This window comes from Gavialis gangeticus, unplaced genomic scaffold, assembly GCF_001723915.1.
Source record: "Gavialis gangeticus isolate Ggan-Ray unplaced genomic scaffold, GavGan_comp1, whole genome shotgun sequence".
In the NCBI taxonomy this organism is placed as follows: Eukaryota; Metazoa; Chordata; order Crocodylia; family Gavialidae; genus Gavialis; species Gavialis gangeticus.
Genome location: NW_017729008.1, coordinates 12,879,023 through 12,898,415, shown reverse-complemented (window position 1 = coordinate 12,898,415; position 19,393 = coordinate 12,879,023). Strand labels below are relative to the sequence as shown.

The following is a 19,393-nucleotide window of genomic DNA, read 5'->3' as shown; positions in this document are numbered from 1 at the left end:
CTCTTGCTGAAAAAATCCTGCTGGAATCTCAGTGTGGTTTCTGACTATCCTGTGAGGCAATTGACATAATCTTTGTTGCCCACCAAGTCCAAAAAAAAGGTCGGGGAACAATAACAGGACCTGTAAATGGCCTTCATTGACCTCACTAAGGCCTTTGATTCCATAAATCACAAAGCCTTGTGGAAAAAACTAGCCAGATGTGGATGTCCTGAAAAGTGTATCAAGGTCCTGATGCTTCTCCACAACTAGATGATGCCAACTGTTCTGTGTAGCAGATTGGACACAGATCAGTTCGTCATCCAAACGGGACAAGCAAAGATTCACCATCGCCACAACTCTGTTATCCATTTTTTTGACGGTCACCCTGGTTCTCATTAAGGACTGCCTTCCTTCTGGAACTGGCATAGTATAACCAAACAGATGGAGGGCTCTTCAATCTAGGACATTTTCACTAAGTCCAAAGTACTCAAAACAGCAATCCTTGACTTTCAGTATGCAAATGACTGCAACATTTTTGCGCATACTGAGGAAAACCTCCAGACCATGCTGGAGCTTTTTGGAGAAGCCTACCAAACTTTGGGCCTCTCTCTCAACAATTGAGAAGACTAAAGTACTCTGTCAGCCTGCCCCAGGCCATGAATGTGGCCCAAGCCTCCCCAGATTACCAGAGGAAAAGACCCTAGAGGTAGCTGAACACTCCCCCTACCTTGGTAGCTCCTCTCTCAGACAGTGAACGTTGATGAGGAGATCAAACACAGGATCTGATGTGCAAGTGTCTCTTTGGGAAATTGCTTCAGCATTTCTTTATTGATAGCAATCTCCGGAAAGACACCAAGATCCAGGTCTACAATGCAGTCAGTATCTCCACCCACCTCTACAGACATGAAAAGTGGCTGACCTGTTGTCATCTCAAGAGTCTGGAGAGGCATCACCAATGATACCTCACATTTGATGTGGTAAATCCTCCATATCAAAAGGAAAGATAGCAACACAAATGCTAGCATCCTTGCTGAAGCCAGTGTTGCCAGTATTGAATCAGTGAGCCTCAAGCACCAACTTCACTGATTCATACATTGCATGTGGATGCCTGATTCTCAACTCCCAAAACAAATGCTCTAGTCCCAGCTAAATAACAGCCTTAGATCTCACCAGGAAACACTACAAGGACACATTGAAAGCATGTTTTAAGCAAATGAATGCTCACATCAAGAGCTGGGATGAGCTGGCTGCCAACCGACTCCAATGGAATCACAACCTCAACTAAATGGCAGCCTATTTCAAAGTAAAGTGTCTTGCCCTTAAACCAGAGAAGAGAGAGTGGAGGAGGGACAAGAAGAGAAATCCCAACCTGCAACCTACTTTCCCCTGCAGAGAAACCTGCAACTTCTGCAGACAGATCTGTGGCTCAAGGATTGGACTCGTAAGTCAACTCAAGACCCATCAATGAGCCAAGGTAGAGATCATCCTCAAATCAAGGGATTGCCAAAGATGACACCACACAGCAAGGAAAGGTAGTTAGTCATGATAGTCTGAAGTCAGTCAAATGGCAGAGTAGACACTACACAGCAGTCACCTTCACAGGTATATATACACAACACATATTGCAGCAGCCATAATCCTTGGGGCTTCAGAACGATAGGGTATCTTATGTGCTACAAGTAGGAGGGACTGTAATTTCCCAGATATTGAGTGTACTTTTTGTGCTTTTCTGGCTTTTCAGCTAGAAGATTAACTTCCACTGGGATTGTTTTCGTAAATCTTGTCCCTGAAGAAAGGTTCTTTTGGGTAATTAACCTTTGCAGTGTATTACCATGACTATAAGCTTTTAGTAATCTCACATTGTTATCATTTGTCTCAGAGCAGGACTTTTCTAATACTCTTACACCACAGCACACATCAAAGGGGATTGCAATTGATTTTTCAGACTGCCCAGAGATACCAGTTTCCATAGGGGATTCAGTTTTTGTAAAGGTTTCTGATACATTCTTTTTATTTTTGAGCAGTTCAACAAAGTCCCTCATACCCCATGAAAATTAGATTGTTTTACTGCTTTGTGTCAAGCCAAACTCTTCACTGATTTATACCATTATTGGGGGGGAAGGGGGGAAAATGAGTATATCAAGTAGCAGGTGCCTGTGCTTTGGAAAAACAAATTTGAAACCGAAGAGCATGGATGAGGCTTCTTTTATGTGCAGAACACTTTACATGTGGGTCCTCTGGTCTGCATATATCACTTAATTTGGCCATTTACCATTGTAGGACTTGTATGTTTGCCTTCTGCTCTGTCTTTAGACTGTAGTGTTTGGGAAGGGATTGAGCCATCACTATATTTGAGAAGCACCTGCAACAGAAATGTCTTGCCCCAGGATGGAATGAACCAACCTTAATGTCCCATATAAATCAACAATTTCCATCATACATGTTGGTCTCCAAGCCCTTCTGCACAAGTCAGAGTGCAAGACACTTTGCAGAGTTTAATCTATCTATCTGTCTAGATAGATAGATAGATATATACACATACACGCATGAAATGGCTCTGGGAATGAATGAGAACATAAGTGCCATACTGGGTCAGACCAATGGGCCATCTAGCCCATTAATGTGAAATTAATGTGCTAGAAGGAGAACCAAATCTCTCTTGAGTGATCTATCCCCTATTCAACATCCTCCCTGGCATCTGCCATTACTGGTTTAGAAATGCTAGAGAAAACAACCTCAACCATTCTGTTTAACAGCCATTACTAGATCTATCATTCAAGAATTTACCAGGTCCCTTTCTGAACCTGGCTGTCCTATCTGCCTCTGTTACTTCCTGTGGCAATGAATGCCATGAGTTGACTACACATTGTATAAAAAGTACTTTCTTTTGTTATTTTTAAACGTGTCACCTACTAATTTCAGTGGGTGCCCTCTGGTTCTAGTATTCTGGAACTCGGTGAACAATAGTTCCCTGTTCACTTTGTCCAAACCCTTCATGATTTTATAGATCTCTATCATATTCCTCCTTAGTCTTCTCCTTCCCAAAGTGAAGAGCCCTAGCTTTTTTAGGTTCTCATGGTATGGCAACTGATCCAGGCCCGTGATCATTTTGGTTGCCCTCCTCTGTACCTTTTCTAGTTCTACTACATCTGATTTGAGAGGTCGGGACCAGAACTGCACAGAGAATTCGAGATATGGGTGCACCATGGGTTTGTCTCGTGGCATGTTGATGCTCTTAGTTTTGAATTCCAGCTGGTTACATTAAATGGCTGTCTATCCTGAATGTCACTGGAAAATAAGTGCCATAATGGGTCTGACCCAGTGGCTGGTATCTCACAGTGACAGAGAATGGGTGCAAAGGGAAAGAGGCCAGACAGATCTGTCCTCTGCTCCTCATCTCTTACACTTTCAAACTTTGAGAGACTGAGGAAATCTTAATTTGGATGTTGCATCCCTAATTATTATGTTTAATAGCCAGTGAAGGGTGGCAGCAGGGGGAGTGCTGACCACAGGTCAGCAACCACCCACAGGTGCCGCTGGCAGTGTCAACAGCACCCAGGGGCAATCACAGACTGCCCGCAGACGCCGCCAGTGGTGCCGACGGTGGGCTGGCGAGCAGCAACCGCCTGCAGACACCGACGAGTGTCAGCGGCGCCTTTTTGCGAGGGGTACACCGCCACACTCATGGGGTGCACATGCACCCACGTGCACCCCCTACGTGTTCTCCTGCAATCAAGACTGTAACTTGTTGTCCTGGCTCTGGAGAGAAAATAACTAGATCATGCTGCATTACATGGCACTAATTGCAATAGCTGATGTTCTTTGTAACAAGCAGGTCCTACTCTGTGAACTCCCATGTAGGGAAAACCAAACAACAGAGGAATACTTACACTGAGAGAAATAATGACTGCAGTAAATTCAGACTACTTAGTGCAGTGATTATTCAAGCAAGGTGCTGTGAGGTCCTTTAGGGGTGCCTTGGGAGTGCCGTGCACTATTAGCACAATTACACGTGCAAATACCTACACGTGATTCGCAAGATAAACCCAGAGATTTCAAATAGGAATCCCTAGGGTCAAAAGCATTCTGACCTACTGTGGTCTTTCTGAGCTCTTTACAACAGAAGAATTGCTCTATTATTTTTCTGTAGTCCAAAAATGTTTAGAACCACTGACTTACTGTAACTAAGTTTATGAAGTACTTAATTTCCTCTCCCAGTCCTACAAAAGACAAATAATGTCTAAAGAAGGACTATGGTATTAAAGAGAAGTTTCACTTAGTATCAGACTCTACTGGTTTACAAAGCAATGAAACAACTATTTTAAGGCCAGTATAGATAAATACATTCTGGACATACCAGTTATCTTCAGGGCTGTTATCTCCATGGCCCATGCATGCTAGGATTCTAGGACTGGGACAACATTTGAACAGTTACTGGATCTGCAGGACCATGGTGTGTATGTATTTGAGTTACTGGACACACCGGCATTTCTGGAAGTAAACCAAAATGATGAGTTTTTAGTTTAGGGCAGCCAGAAGAAACCCTGTGCCCAAGGAACTTTTAAAACACAAGATCTCCAACACTGCAGATAGCCAACGTTCTTTTTCCAAAGTGGGAGTCAGACGGGCTAGTACAGACAATTTCTATCCCCTGCATTGGTAAGGTTAACTCTTATAGTCAGGGCTTAAAGAAGCCATGAAGGTATTTAATATCAAGAGGAAAGGGAGCAGCATATATACAAGATTAGGCAATTCTAGAAATATGTAACTATTTCTGAGCTAAAAAATGTTAGCAGAGAGTGTCATCTCTAGAAAAATGAGCTACTGTCAGACTTCTGCCAGGGCACTGAGTTTAAATTGAACTTTCTTGACAAATTCATATCCACCTTCACCTGAAGTGATGGAGTACCCAAGTTCTATCCTTGCTTTGCTATGAGGTTTGAGTGTGACACAGGTGTGAGAGCAGCATTTGTCCTGGCGTGTTCATCTTGTATCATCTATTCACAGACTCAGCACTCTTCTGAAGGGCAGTCTGCACTAAAGAACTGTGAGATTAATGTATCTTGTTTGGAGTGTACAAAGTTAGAATCAAGGTCAAAGTATTTAGAGAGTATGTCAGTGTTTCTGAAAGCTTAGTGAATTCAAGGTACATCAGTAATTTGCAATTTGCTAATTTGCAAACACCAGAAGTCTAAAAAAAGTACACTGTGTAGGGCAATTTTATCCCACTAATCAGATGATTTAGTAGCTGAGCACTATGGTGAGGCCACACAGTACTAACATTTCATTATTTTTATGGAGGGCGCTACAGCATATTTATTACTTTGCTCATATAGAGTATTATTAATATACATAATATAAATACTTGGGTTGCTCCTCTTAGTATTTCACTCAACTATTTTGTAGAAAGATAACACGGTAATTTTTTATTAACAGACACTTCGCAGAGTTTAATCTTTTAAAATATATTGTTAAAAGACCATGTTATATATATAGTGAATCCTTCTCTGAATTAGTATGAATATCTCCTTGTAGTCTTCAAATGTGTCAAGACAAAAAAACCTGTGAAGGAGGCTAGTTTTTACCTTGACCTGCTAACTCCAGTTAAAACTACACGCTGACCTGTCTTTACTAGGAATCCTCTCAATACTAGTTACCAGGTGTTATGTAAGACCATCAAGAAAACAGTTTTTTCCCTAATAAAGCTAAGGCCTATCACTGTCTATATACAGAAGGTGTTATGAAAATTTCCCACTACTGCTAATACATAACACCTTCACACCAGAAGACGTAGCAGGAGGCAGTATCTGTGAGGGCAAGTATTGTACAAATTACTAGTCTTTAAATAAGTGGCCTTCAAACTTCTGGGACTTGAGACACCCTACGCTGGACGTGAGGAACCCCTCTATAATGGTTGTGAATTGCGTGGTACCCAATTTCAAAAACTAATTTATATATTACACTGTTAATTCTTTGCAGAGAGGCTGGGCAGCGGGGGTAGAAGACTGTCTACGCAGGGACAAGCCTGAGCCTGCGCTTATCTGCTTATCTCCTCACACCCTTCAAAAGATGTGGTTTCACCCCAGGATGCCATAGCACCCTGGTTGAGAATCACTGCTTTAAGTGCTACCACAATAAACCACAGACAAACTATTTTGCTAAGTGTTACACAGATGCAGAACAAAAGGACAGTTTTTGCCCAGAGGGGCTGATATTTACACCTAGATTATAATCCAAGAACAAAAAAGGGACAACAGATGGGTACAATTGACATAGAACTGCACAAAGAAACCAGTTTCAGTATAGGAAGTGATGATCGTGGCACAGCAGCTAGTCAGCTCCTGCAGAGATGGCTCAGGCATCACAGGAGTGGAGAGTTTTAAAGGAGGAGAACAAGGGGATGAAGGGGATGTGGAGTTCCTCCCACGTATGAGGAACAGGATGGAAGAAAAGAAATGATGATGCGAGTGAAAATGTAACGAGTGGGAGACGGCAACTGTCATCCTGCACACATCAGGAGCTGACATTGCAAGAGGGCATGAATGATGATGGGCAGAGTAAGGCCAGGTCAGGGAGAAGCCTGACAGCAAAGGCAAGTAGTTAATTTCGGATACAGTAGAGAAAGGGGGACCCAGGTGAAGGAATGGAAAGAGAGATGATCATACCATTGATGGGAAGAGCCAGGAAAATTGTCTCTGTACCAGTGTTTAGAACAACATGGAGCTAAGCTGGGAAACATGAGATTTACCAAGGCTGGAAAGAAGGTCAGCAGTTAGTTACTGAATCATGGATGTGACAGTTGCCAGCTGGCAAGGGAGGCAGGGCTGGGGAAAGGAGTGGACTGGCAGCCTCCTGGGAGTCTGCTGAGTGCCTCCACCTGCTGGGTTCAGTGGCACTCCATGGTGCTTTTATATGAAGCACCAGTTACACTGCCTCCTGAATGTCTGTACACACCGTTAGGCTCATTTCAAAATCCCAGGCATGAATCACATGTTTTCATTATATGTGAAAATATAGCATTAACAACCTGTAATATGCTGCTGTAGAAGCACCTGCTGCAGGGAACTGACCTAGCATTGTGGCACTTCTGCACAGGAGCAGAAGGGACAGAAGGATTACTGTGTGTGGACAAACTGAATCAGGTTACGAGAACCAGCTTGGCTAGCATAGGAACACTGAGCTGTTTCCGGAAAAAAAGTGCTATAGTTACTTAGCAAGACCATTTGAGCTCAAAATAATATAGTCCTCACATGGAAAGCACCCTGGAGTTTAGGATGAACCTTTCCCCACAGGTAGATTATTATACAAATGGCCATTTGTTAGACTTCCTTCTGGTGCAGGCCATTGCCAGAGAGGGGATATACAGTCTGGGGTCCCATTAGTAAGATCCAGGGTGGCTCTCTCTCTTATTCACTACCACCAAGTGTCTAGCAAGACACAGTATCAAGACAATGGACGCCTTTAAATCAGGCAGCGAAAGCCAAGGAATGAGTTTCTGTCAAATGAATAGGGTAAGCAGGTTCCAGAGTTGAATGTCATCCATCAGGAGGACCCTGTCACCAGTCACTAGACATCCACAGGTTATTTAGACATGATTTCAGCCTTGCTGACAGTGCAAAGGAGGGCAAGGAAAGGGCTACATTATGTGGAGCTGTTTGCTTCAATCCACCAAACAGAAGCCCTAAAGCTCTGTCCCACCCTGTGTCACAGATGGAACTGCTGCCTTTCAACATACTCGTACAGGATATTTAACCAACTCAAAGTCTTACTTTTACTTTGAATTAAGCTGATTTCAGGTATCTCCGACCTAGCCATTAAATCCAGTAATCTACTTCATATGTATTTGGATGCAATGGTTAAAGGAAAAAACCTTTCGACATGTCACCTAAATCTTTCTCTATTCTCTTTCAAGCTTGGGAATATATTTTTATCCCTTTATTTATGCTTCAAGAGTGATATCCTATAGTCATTGGGAGATTTTCATTGCCTTCAGTGGGGCCAGGATTTCACCACCTTTTATTATTAGAATGACTTTTTTAGGCATTGTATATTTGAATGTAACCTTCTCTAACTTCTGTTTTCCCACAGCACACAATATTTCCTCCTCATGATCTCTATCTGGCTGTCGCATCTATTCATAGTGTTTTCTTTCTGAATTGTAAACCATATTACATATAGAATCAGCCTGAACCAGAATTATTAACATGCTTTTTCATTCGGAGATTGATCGTCTTCTGGAATCCATAAGATAGAACTAATAACTCCCAAGGCTTCCCAAGCAAAAGAAATAAAAACAGCTCTTGTCTATCTTTCAGAGAAGACCATATAAATCAATACAGCTCTCCTTTGATTTTACTTCTATGGAGAGAAAAAAAAAAAGGTAATATTCCAATAAATCTTTAACACGGTTTTTTACCTTCCCATATTCATTTTTAATTTATCTGAGAAAAGCAGTTTAAGTTTATCATCTTGCATCTAAGTTTCATATCTGTTATTTATACATTTATTTACTGAGTATATAATGAACCACTCTTCAGTTGCACATTCAAATAGGATAATATAGTCCCTTGTTTTTATTTGGCTGTTTTAGTTCTTTTCTGTAACTCCTATTTGCTAATTAACTCTCTGTAGCATGCTGGCAGAGCCAATGAGCAGTTTGTTATAAATGTTCCAGTTTTACTCACTGAAAAACAATAATTCTTAAATGTCATGGTTTGGGCTGTGCGTGGTGTGAATCAATGACTACAGTCCTGCAAATAACTTAATGACAACCGTTATGCTGAAAATGAGAAGGACATCCAATAAGCCAAAGACTTTCATCAAACGGTTCCCTTGTGAAATAGCAACACTGAAGCGAGCACACCTGAGTCACTGCTTGACTTTGCTTCAGCAACTGCAATATAAAGGAAAGGTTTTAAACAGTTGAGAAGTTTAAGCAAATGGAGTTAAAGGCTGAATCCAACTCTCCTTTTATCAAGTAAGTGTGTCTACAGACACTTGTGTGTCTACAGGCAATCCCCACTTAGCCCTCTTAATTGTATATGATGTTCTGAAACAAAAAAGAAATTAATCTTCTTTCCTAAAGATGGTTTTGCAAAGTGCTTTTTAAATCATGGTTACTTTCCTATTACCAATATCCTTATCAATAAAGGGCCCACTCCTGCTTCCACTGATGTTAGCAGAAGTAAAACTGAGCCAGAAGGGAAGAAAATCCCAGAAAGCATCTTCAAGAAATAGGATTATTTCCAAGTAGAATGTTCTCAAAGTTTTCTATAAGGTACCAGCTACTCATTACAAAGATAAATCTTCCTAATATAACCTCTCCTGGATATTTTTAACAATCTCCTTAACCTGGAAATACTGGGTTGTTTCAGAAACCAATGTCAATGAATGTGTAAATGAATTAGCTCCATGACATTTGTGAGAAATCAACAGGCAATTCAAAACTATAGCTTAGAGGGGGACAAATAAGAAAAGTCAATATGCAGTGGATGAGTATTTGGGTCCTTCTGAACAGAATGTCCCTTTCTGGAATGCCTCCGGTACCCAGAATGATTTTGCTGGAGATATTTTTAAAACACAGCTTTAATGAAGTGATTACATAAATCACAGTACTTGAATCCCTATCGCAGCAAACAGGCTGTTTGGGCAGGGACCATCTTTCATTTTGTGCTTGTACCATGTCTGGCACAGCATGGTCCTCGTGGCTGAGTGTTGCTTATAGATATTCCAAATAAATTACAATTATGAGTGGTCTGCTGTATAAGGGTGGCCCTAGTACTAGATAATAGCCATATCCTGCTTGCTTTATTTTCACAAACACTTTCAGTGAAGTTTGAGAAAATGAGTTTATATAACATGACCATGGTCTGCTGCTCAGTACCTCTTTCTTCTATTGTCCTTTATTATGTTCTTTTTTGACAACTCATAAATCCAGACATTCCATTTTGCTCATAAATGTGGTATATAAAAATGCTTTACCCAGTGGGTCTTCAGCCTGCCAGAGGGTGGTATGCACTGCACAAAGCTCATGGTGATGTGAAATCTGACCTGGGAATAGTTGGGATTGAAAGCATTCTGATATGGAAATAGCATTCTTCTCATGGTTGGAGAACTGCAGCTTGGAAAGGACACTTCAGTTCCACAGCAGATATTCAGGAAGCCTCATCTTTGCACTCTCCTCACTTGATCTTGTACACTTGCTAAAGAATGCTGGTTACCCTCCATGCCCTGGCAAAGTTATATTTGAAGCCATTATGGGCCACTATTTCCCCACTTCTCCAGGAAGACTTTCTGCTGTTCAGGACAGTAGTTTGTGTTTTACAACTTGTTCCTCATGACATTTTCTCAGAAGGCAGTGTAGAGATGTACCTTATAGACTAACTGAAATAGAGATGCATTCACTTTTGTAAGCAAGAGCTCATGCATCTCTGATTCAGTTAGTCTTTAAGGTACATCTCTACCCTGCCTTCTGTCTGACTTTGAGACTAACATGGCTAACTACCTCTCATGATTCTTTCAGTAATATGCTGAACTCACTAGGACAGAAGTGAGAGGACAGTCATAAGCACTATGTCATGTGGTAGAAAATGAGAACCTCCACCTTGGTTTATTTTGAGTCTCTTGTTACAGGAACCGTGTTCCGCAAATCCTCTGAGAGGTGGTTTGGTTTCAGTCTTGCTTTACTCAATATGTCTTCTCTAGCCCTGAAGGCTTTGCCTTCTACTTTGCCATACTGGGATACCACCATTAGGAGGTTTATATTTTTTAAATAGTGAAAGCTCAATAATAGAAAAAACTGCCACACTGACTGATTTGCTAACTTCTGCTTTCACTTGCTCTGTTGGCTTTTGAACAAAATACTTAGTATGTAAGTGGTTAGGCTTGATTTCAACAGAAATACTATGAAATAAAGCATGCTGTTGGAACTATGACTAGGAGAATATGTAACAGAACAACAAAATAGGATTTAATAAACAACTATAAAGCTTACACCTTGGCATGATCATGAACAATTTCAACATGTGAAATATTCTCTTGATATTTTAAAAACCTTTATTTTTCATTATAACAATATACACTTCGAGTTATAACATATCATATAAATAACAAATTATTCTCAATATACATAATATAAGATCACAATGAAAACAGGGTGTATATATGAAAGGTACCCTGAGTATGTCCTTATCAAATTGCAGATAGTTAAATACTGATACGTTTGGAGAAAGTCCAGGGAACCTTATTGCCCTAGTATAGGAATAATTTAAAATGAAAAACGCTGGAGGAGAGAACTTGTTTGGTGGCGACACTCTATTTGGCTCCATAGGAGACAAATACAGGAATGGCTTTGGGTTTGTTACTCCCTGGGATTTTGGGTTGCTACAGAGATGATGCACTTGGTTTCAAGGAGAGAGAAAAGCATCTGCCTGTTGTGCGACTGACAGAAATAAGGCACTTAGTGCAGGATAACAGAAGACTAAGTTAATAGATGTAGAACAATAAAATGTTATCTTCTAATTGAATATGCCTGGGTACAGCTGCCCAGTGGGGCTATGCAAGGCAAGAAGGAGCCCATTTTTAAATGCCTCCAGCTTCTATTGCATACCACAAAAATATAGATATAAGGTGCTCAAAATACGGCTGAATGGTTAACTATGCAGGCACTGTAACAATCCTTTAGTTTCCATTTTTTTCAGATTGAGACAAGCAAACTGCATAGTTTTACTGCATGACTACTCCATGGTTACCTTGCATCTGACTGGATGGTTACCTTAAAAGCATCAGCCATTCTTTGTGTATTTCTTGAGGCAACATTCAGGTCAGGCATTATAACCCTGTGTCTGCTTAGCTAAGTTGGCAAACTGTATAATCACTGGTGTGTGAATATTTTCTGCAATGGCATACTTTATATGAATGAGACTGTGCAGCCTGAAACCAGATACTGTGTAGTACTGCAAGGAGGCACTATTCTTGTCGAAGTCTATCAATACATTTTCATTCAGAATTTCAAGGCAATATTTCAGGTCCTTCAGCACAAAATCTTTTTTGAACAGACTGAAAATTACCAAATTGCCGATACATACAGGAAGAGAAAAGGTCTGACCTATTCAGTCTGCTGTTTAAAACTGTTGTACAGTAAGTGAATGTTCCTCTAATTGGTTGTACTGCTACTATATAATATAAAATATTTTCCTCCACTTAATCAAGAATACTAAATATGAGTACAACAAAACATGACAATATAAAACATGCCATACTGGGTCAGATTACAGGTTCATCTTGTCCTTCTAGCACAGTACCACAAAAAACAGGATCCATGAAAAATGTTCATATATGCAAGTGGCCATAAATAGACTGAGGCTTACATTTTTACTCTTATTTAGAACCACTCAGTAGAGTTACTCTTTATATACAGCACCCAGCCCAAGAGAAATCCTTCTGATTAGATTAGATTAGATTAGAAATAGGCTAGGGGAGCTCAATTTAAACCAGCACTACTTGCCTAGGAGGTACACACATCTAATGCTGAGATTCTGAAGAGATTTTACTTCTTTCTTCTACTAGTTCATGATTTTGGTGGGGATGAAAATCATTCTCTGAAGGTAAGAAAATAAAACACAAAAAGTCACTTGTGTGTTAAAGTTAAAATGATGGAAAATCTGGAGATAAGACGTCTCTTGCCTTGGAGTCTTTAATCCAAAGAAAAACTTCTCATTTTTTCTGCTAATTCCTGTCTCATTTCTATATGCTTTTTCAAGTTTTGTACTTCATGTGGCAAGTTAATATCCCACACAGATAAGCATGACTGCACTTCTGTAAAAAATAATTTAAAAAACATTTTAAATAGTGCTACACAGAAGAGCGCAATTGCAGTTTACAGGTGGTTTTCTGCTTATTGTTAATTACTGTTAGGAAGAACACAAATAGAAATATAAAATGCTCTTAGAAAACATGCCATTGTTAAGGGTTCAATCTTGAGGGGCACTGAGTGCTCTCCACAGGGATCAAGGGTACTTGCACCTTACAGAACTGAATTCTTAGAGTGAAAACTGTAGATGACCCAGGCTATGGACAGACAGTACACCAGGGCTGAAAACAGATGACATCTTTGGTGTGGGATCAGCTTTGCCATGTGTCCTGGCACAACTGATCCACTTCACTGATGTCTACAGATGTCACTGGGGCTCTTGTCCCACAAGGTCCGGCCCCTGCTGATACTTCAGGAAAATGGGGTGTGTAATTGCAAGAGAAGGAAATTCCCTGCTTGCAGACATACACCCTGTGTTGGGCTGAGTCACCTGGGACTGCTGTCTTGCAACACTGGGCCCCTGAAGCCCTGAGAGTTTCTGCCTGGGGCAACTGGAAAGCATGGGCAGTCACAGCCTGCCTGTGGTCTCCCAACATAAGGAAATAAATGCGGGCTACACAAAGGCAGCATAAACCATGACTAGGGTTGTCATCATCACAAAATTTGGGCATTTTTGTATGACAGGTGCGAGGGTGATGTCTGTTTGCAGGCTTGGAGTGCTACAAGCATTGCAATGCTTCGATGAGCTACAAAAATAGTGTTACAGGTGTGGACATGAAGTCCCCCTCCCCAGACCCTAGCTGCAGTTGTACAAAAATCACTACAGTTTGTCACTGCTATGCTTTCCAGCTGGAAAACATGATAAAGGCGTTGCTTCCCCTCACAACCTAGGAAGGAGAACCTGCCATTAGGCGAAATTAAATCTGATTTTAATTCCATGTTTTCTGGGACACATACTGTACTGGATACAAGCTAAATACTTCAACCTCTACTTTGCCAGCAGTGCTTATTCTCTGGAGTATTCATGATAGTTTCAGTGGAATACGGCCTGTTTGCATGAGTAAGGACTGTAGGATAAGGCCTATAAAAATCTAAATTACAGAATGTATACATGTGAATATTTTTAAATAAAATAAAATAGGAAAGGATTTTTACAAAAGCTTTTACTGCACAAATAATCAAATTGAGGGTCTTCAAAAGAAGTTCTGGTACATAGTTAGAATTTTTAACAATGGTTTATAAAAAACAATCATGACATTTCATTTTATACCAGTGCCCTTGCCATTTTTATAGAATTAGTCTGGAAAAACTCTAGAAACATATGGACCACAATATATAATAAATCAGAACAAGGCAGCAATGAAAATTCATAAAAAGAAGATGTAAACAAATCTTCTAGGAGACATTTTAAAATGTAACCAAGTATTTTCTATTACATAAATAATAGGGGTTATTAAAACAAAGTTGCTCATACCTTTTGGATATTTGTTGACTTCTTTATTACCTTTATAGCAGTAACCCAATACCAGCACAACATTCTTGAGGTTCCCTTTTAAAAATAAAACATTTTAATTTTTAACTAGAACTTACATTTCTGCTTTACTTCTAATCTAGTAAAACTCGTATTAGTTCTGTAAAATAGTATGAATAATACAGTGTTCCATTAGGAGCAGTAGGCAACCGTAAATCCTTCTGGATCATGGTATATGCATGAGAGGTCCTTAGGACCTTCAACGCATATGCCTAGGATTATGGAGGAGTGGAGGCTGCCCAGATCTTTCATTCCCCCTTTAGACCATTGAGACAATATCTAAAAGCCAGACTGAGTTGGACATTCAGTGTCTTGATAGATGTAGTTATATGCGTGTCTGGGAACTGAACCTGGATATCAGCCAGAGTCATTAGAAAAATAAAAATGTAATACTGCCACTCAAAGAAGAACCAGCCCCATTATCTTTAATCAGTCACCTTGATAAAGACACAATCTTCACCTCCATTTAATGTGAGGGGTTTATCAGGGATCAAAGGCTAATAACCTGTTACAAAGTATCACCCTCATTTCCAATCAACTAGTCCTACTGGATTAAGAAGAAATTACACTGAAAACATGTCAATGTTTTATGAGTGCAGGTAAGGGCAGGCTTTGGCCCTGTGTGTTTTACAGGGCAGATCCAGGCTAGATTGTGGTTTACTGCCTAAGTTACAGTTCTGGGAGGCTTGGGAGCCCCAGTACACATTCTCCTTGAATCACCCAAAGTTTCCCAAAGTTCTTTAAATTTACAAAACTAAGTACATTACATCAGCACGCAAAAAATAGCTCTTTATTTTAGTTCACTGTTTTTTATACGCAGAATGTTTACCTACGTCTATTTGTAACATTCAGCTGCCTGGAACTTGGAATTTTACAATCCAGATTAAAAAAACACAAACAAGATTAATATTCGAAAACTGACTCCCTACATTTGCTCTTGTAAACCCAAGTCCTGCAAATGGATAAAACAGGCCTCTGTGCAGCCCAGAGGCTGTGCTAGCCCCTTTACCTGTATAACTGCAGCTACAGTCAGAAAAACAACCTTAGAAAACTGTCTGCTTTTCCCCACCCACCTCATATACTCTCTACCTCCTTTATTGAACTAAACCTTGTTTAATTGCTTGCAGTGCTGCAGAGTCAATATCTGCTGAAGTGAAATTAGAGTTAGTGGAAACTTATTTTGCTTCATGTATCCTCATCAGCTGCTTTACTAGGTAGGCTGCACTGAAGAACATTTATTAGAGCTGGGGCTGCAGAGGAAATCAGGTATATTTGCACATCCTGGGTTACATGTACACTGATGGCAGTGAAAAAAAAATCCATAGTTTGAGATGATGAGATTCAGTAACATACGACGTCAGGTTTTTTTCTTGATTGTGAACACCTTTTTTAATCACACTAATGCAGAACTCTGGAGCTGCAGTACAGGATTTAGTCCCCAGGGTAGTGTTATGACATTAATGTTTAAAGTAGCTACCCCTGCATAGAGCGTGGTATACCACAGTGGGGGCGGGTTGATTAGTTTGGGATCATATAAAAAACAAGTTGAAGAAAGTAACAGTACTTCAGATTTGCCCCTTAGGCAAACATGGTCCTGTGGCTGGGTATGAAGCAGCAGTAACTCTTTACAAACCTCTTTTTCAGGCCCTGCACCCACAGCTGCCCGTAACAGCACTGACTGTGGCTTCAGCGGCAGTTCATATGTATAATACTCAGCTAGTAGTCCACTAACTTCTATCTCTTACTCCACTTCTACATAGCTAAGCTGCAAGCTGTTCTATGGATACACCAATGGACTCTGCTGGGTGGAGGCCAGAGAAAAGCCACAGGAAAAGCAAATAAAAACAATTATTTGAAACTTGAATGCAACACATGAGAAGAAAGGCAGACAGAGCAGGAGAAAGAAAACCAAAAAAAAATGCACTCATTGCATCACAACCCAAAGGGACTTGGGGAGAGACAGGCTCATGTGTTAGCCAGTCATAATCAAGGATTTTCTTGAAAGATGCTGGGAATTGCTGCTGTTGTGTCTGACCACCAGCACTGCAGTCATCTGGGACTTTATTAATATAAGAATATTGGCATTGATTAGATTAAACAGGCAAACAGTGGAGTAAAGTGAATGAAAAAGATGGAAAATAAAATTAGTTTACGTCATCCCATGTCAGTTAGGAATGAATATAGCCCTAGCTTTGCGCTGAAAGTTCAGTTCCTTTTGACAATAAAACTTACCTAGCTGGGCTGTCAGCATGACTCTAACAGAGTCACAACAATTCTGTATTATTTGGATGGGACGCCGCGTTGACAGATCAAGCAGCACGATATGCCCTCCTCCTGTCCCTATCCAAAGGGCAGTATTTTTTTGTAAGCAAATGGTCTTTACTCTTCCAGAATAAGCCACTCTGTGTTTTGATTCGTTATCGAGTTTCACCACTGTCTCCCTAAAAATATGAAGAGATTTTGCATTATAAATCTGTGGCAGACATGAGTATTATTTTACATGACAAGTTTTTAAACAATCTTTTGTCAACACAGGCTGCATAAATCTTTTGTCAATAAAGGCTGCACAAACCAAATAACCATTGAAATTATACAATTCTGGCAAGAAGGAACTGAAGCTTTAAGATCCACCAGGTAACAATCTGAGATTGCCTTTAAATTGGACACAGGAAGCTCTCCTTTCCCTTTGTCTCCCAGAACTATATATATATGTAAATCCCCCATGGAATTCTTCTACAGTTAAGGATGACACTGGTGCAGCTGCTCACATCAGCCTGAGAATGAAAAGGACACATATGGTACCCACTTGCAACAGCTCTGTTGTGAGACGAGCTAGGCTTTGTGAAATAACTAACGTTCTGTGTCAGAGAAGGAAAAGACATGGCTAATCTTATCATTTTCCTTTCCTACCTCCAAAATATGATGTGTTCTAAGTAAAATCTACCAGCAGACCCCATTATTCACTTATTAGACACCACACCACCCAGAATAAAATAAAGTATTTACTTGAGAAAATGTGCACAATCAATTAGTTCACAAAGTTTCTCTGTTTTCTTATCCCAAACTTCCACAAAATGGCTGTTTTTCTTAGCCAAGTAGATGGACTTGTCTACTGCAATTGAAATAATGTTTGCATCACTGTAATCTTTATGACAGAATCTAGGAAAGAGAAAAGTAAGCATTAGGCATAGCATACTCCTATCCTATATATAGTATATTAATGATAGGGGTCACTGGCATCTCCACCTACCATTACAGCCTAAAATCAAAGTAGGTTTGAGTCCAAATTAAAGGGTAATATGTGAACATTTCATGTCAGTAGAGTTGTCCAAGCATTTAAGCATTTAAAACAAGAAAAAAAATAATCCTATAAAATGGGTACTGGTCCAAAGATAAAAGAAATCTTAATGCTTTTGCTTCCAACAAATTCAATAGGTGTTGTGCCACCAATTTCCACGGAAGCAGTAACGAGTCCAATATGTGTTAACACATCTTCTCTACCTATGACTCGGGTGATGATGGCATAACGATCCAGCTATTCCCCGTGAGCCTTCAAGCAGCTGCAAAGGGGAACTCCAGCAAGATGGTAAGGACCCTCAGCTTCCATTGAGGAGTTTCTTCTCATGCTGGATGATAAAGGCCCAGAAGAGTGCAGCTGAACAGCCAGACATGAAGCTGGCAGCGGTGTGGAGTTGCCATGGCTGCTCCCCCTGGCTCTGCTGGGCCCCCCAAAGTGCAGGGCCCAAGGCGGTCACCCTGATTCACCCTGCTAGAGACGGCCACACTGACTGCAGTGGCTCTGCAGTATAAAAACATCACTCCTCTACCTCACTGATTTTCCCATCTCATAGTTTCATAGTTTCTAGGGTTGGAAGGGACCTGAGTAGATCATTTAGTCCGACCCCGTGCCACGGCAGGAAAGAGTATTGAGGTCAAACGACCCCAGCAAGGTGTACATCTAGCAGCAAGGTGTACATCTATCTCATTTTACAGTATTGTTCAAAATCGCTCACTGCCAAAAATATAACTCATAAGATGCTATCCTGTCACACTGGCATTTACTATTATAAAAAAATTCTTTTATACAGTTCTCCGCCTGTTATTCTCATAGTCTTTGGTAACATATTTTAGAGTAATTCCTAAAAAGATGCACATAACATTTGGCTGCATCATACTGCAAGCTTTACTTACTGGCCAAACAACATTGGCTTATGTTTTAATGCACACGTGTTGTTTTGCAGAGATAGCTTGATTTATATAAAAACACTAAAAACCATAGGCTTTATTCAGACAAAATTTCCATTTACTTAAAGGTGAATTTTGCCTGCGTGAGGTCTACAGCAACTGGACAAAGAACTTCAGTCTCAGTTTGATGACTAAGACCTTCAGCATCTTCATCAAACTAAAATTTCAGCTGTTAACTAACAAAAAAGTCAAAAATCATTGCAGAATTTATATACAGAGAGCAGATGTACACACATACCACATAACTACACTACTTATATATGGAAAAATTCGTAGCTCCAAGTGAAGTACAGGGACAAATGCATCTGTGATGGGGAGGAAATTGTAATACTGCTAATCTTACTGAACAAGAGACTGTATGCCCTTTGCTGTTGAAGGAAAAGAAAGGAAAACAGAAAATTACGAAGAGCAAGCTACATGGCAGGACACTCCAACACAACACTTGACAGGAAACAAGGATGAGAACAAAGTGACTTCACTATAAAAAAACAACTCACAGTTGACTTGTTTTTGTATCAATAAGCTTTTGAACAGATAAATCATTAGATAATGATATTATTTTTGTTCCACAGCCTCCCCAGATTATATTTTTTTCAGATGAACATGTGGAATCACTTAGGCACATCAATGGTGTGTTGACATTTCCTATGGTCAATGTCTTCACAGGTGTAGCACCCTTATGCTGTAAGAAGAAACACAGTGTCAATTAGGAACAAACTGCATCTTGCTCTCCAAGGCAATTTGGAAACTGACATAGCCAGAACACAATTTGGAGGATATACATAGGCCCACATTTTCTACACCAGTGCTGTCTGGCAGCCTGTGGG

The 19,393-nt window shown here is 40.3% G+C and overlaps 1 protein-coding gene across 2 annotated transcripts in view; it reads right to left on the bottom strand.

The window, feature by feature from the left end:
- Positions 1 to 10,926: 10,926 nt before the first annotated feature.
- LRRK2 (leucine rich repeat kinase 2) overlaps positions 10,927 to 19,393 on the bottom strand; it is a 143,329-nt gene continuing 134,862 nt past the window's right edge. The window contains exons 47-52 of one of the 2 annotated variants that reach the window (XM_019509390.1): positions 19,064 to 19,248; positions 17,328 to 17,480; positions 16,554 to 16,762; positions 14,265 to 14,339; positions 12,665 to 12,795; positions 10,927 to 12,580 (exon numbers count right to left, since the gene is read on the bottom strand). In XM_019509390.1, the coding sequence (XP_019364935.1) occupies positions 12,674 to 12,795; positions 14,265 to 14,339; positions 16,554 to 16,762; positions 17,328 to 17,480; positions 19,064 to 19,248 (744 nt within the window). In that variant the 3' untranslated portion in view covers positions 10,927 to 12,580; positions 12,665 to 12,673. Of the gene's footprint in view, positions 12,796 to 14,264; positions 14,340 to 16,553; positions 16,763 to 17,327; positions 17,481 to 19,063; positions 19,249 to 19,393 lie in introns of both variants that reach the window. The other variant, XM_019509389.1, reaches the window with a different exon arrangement.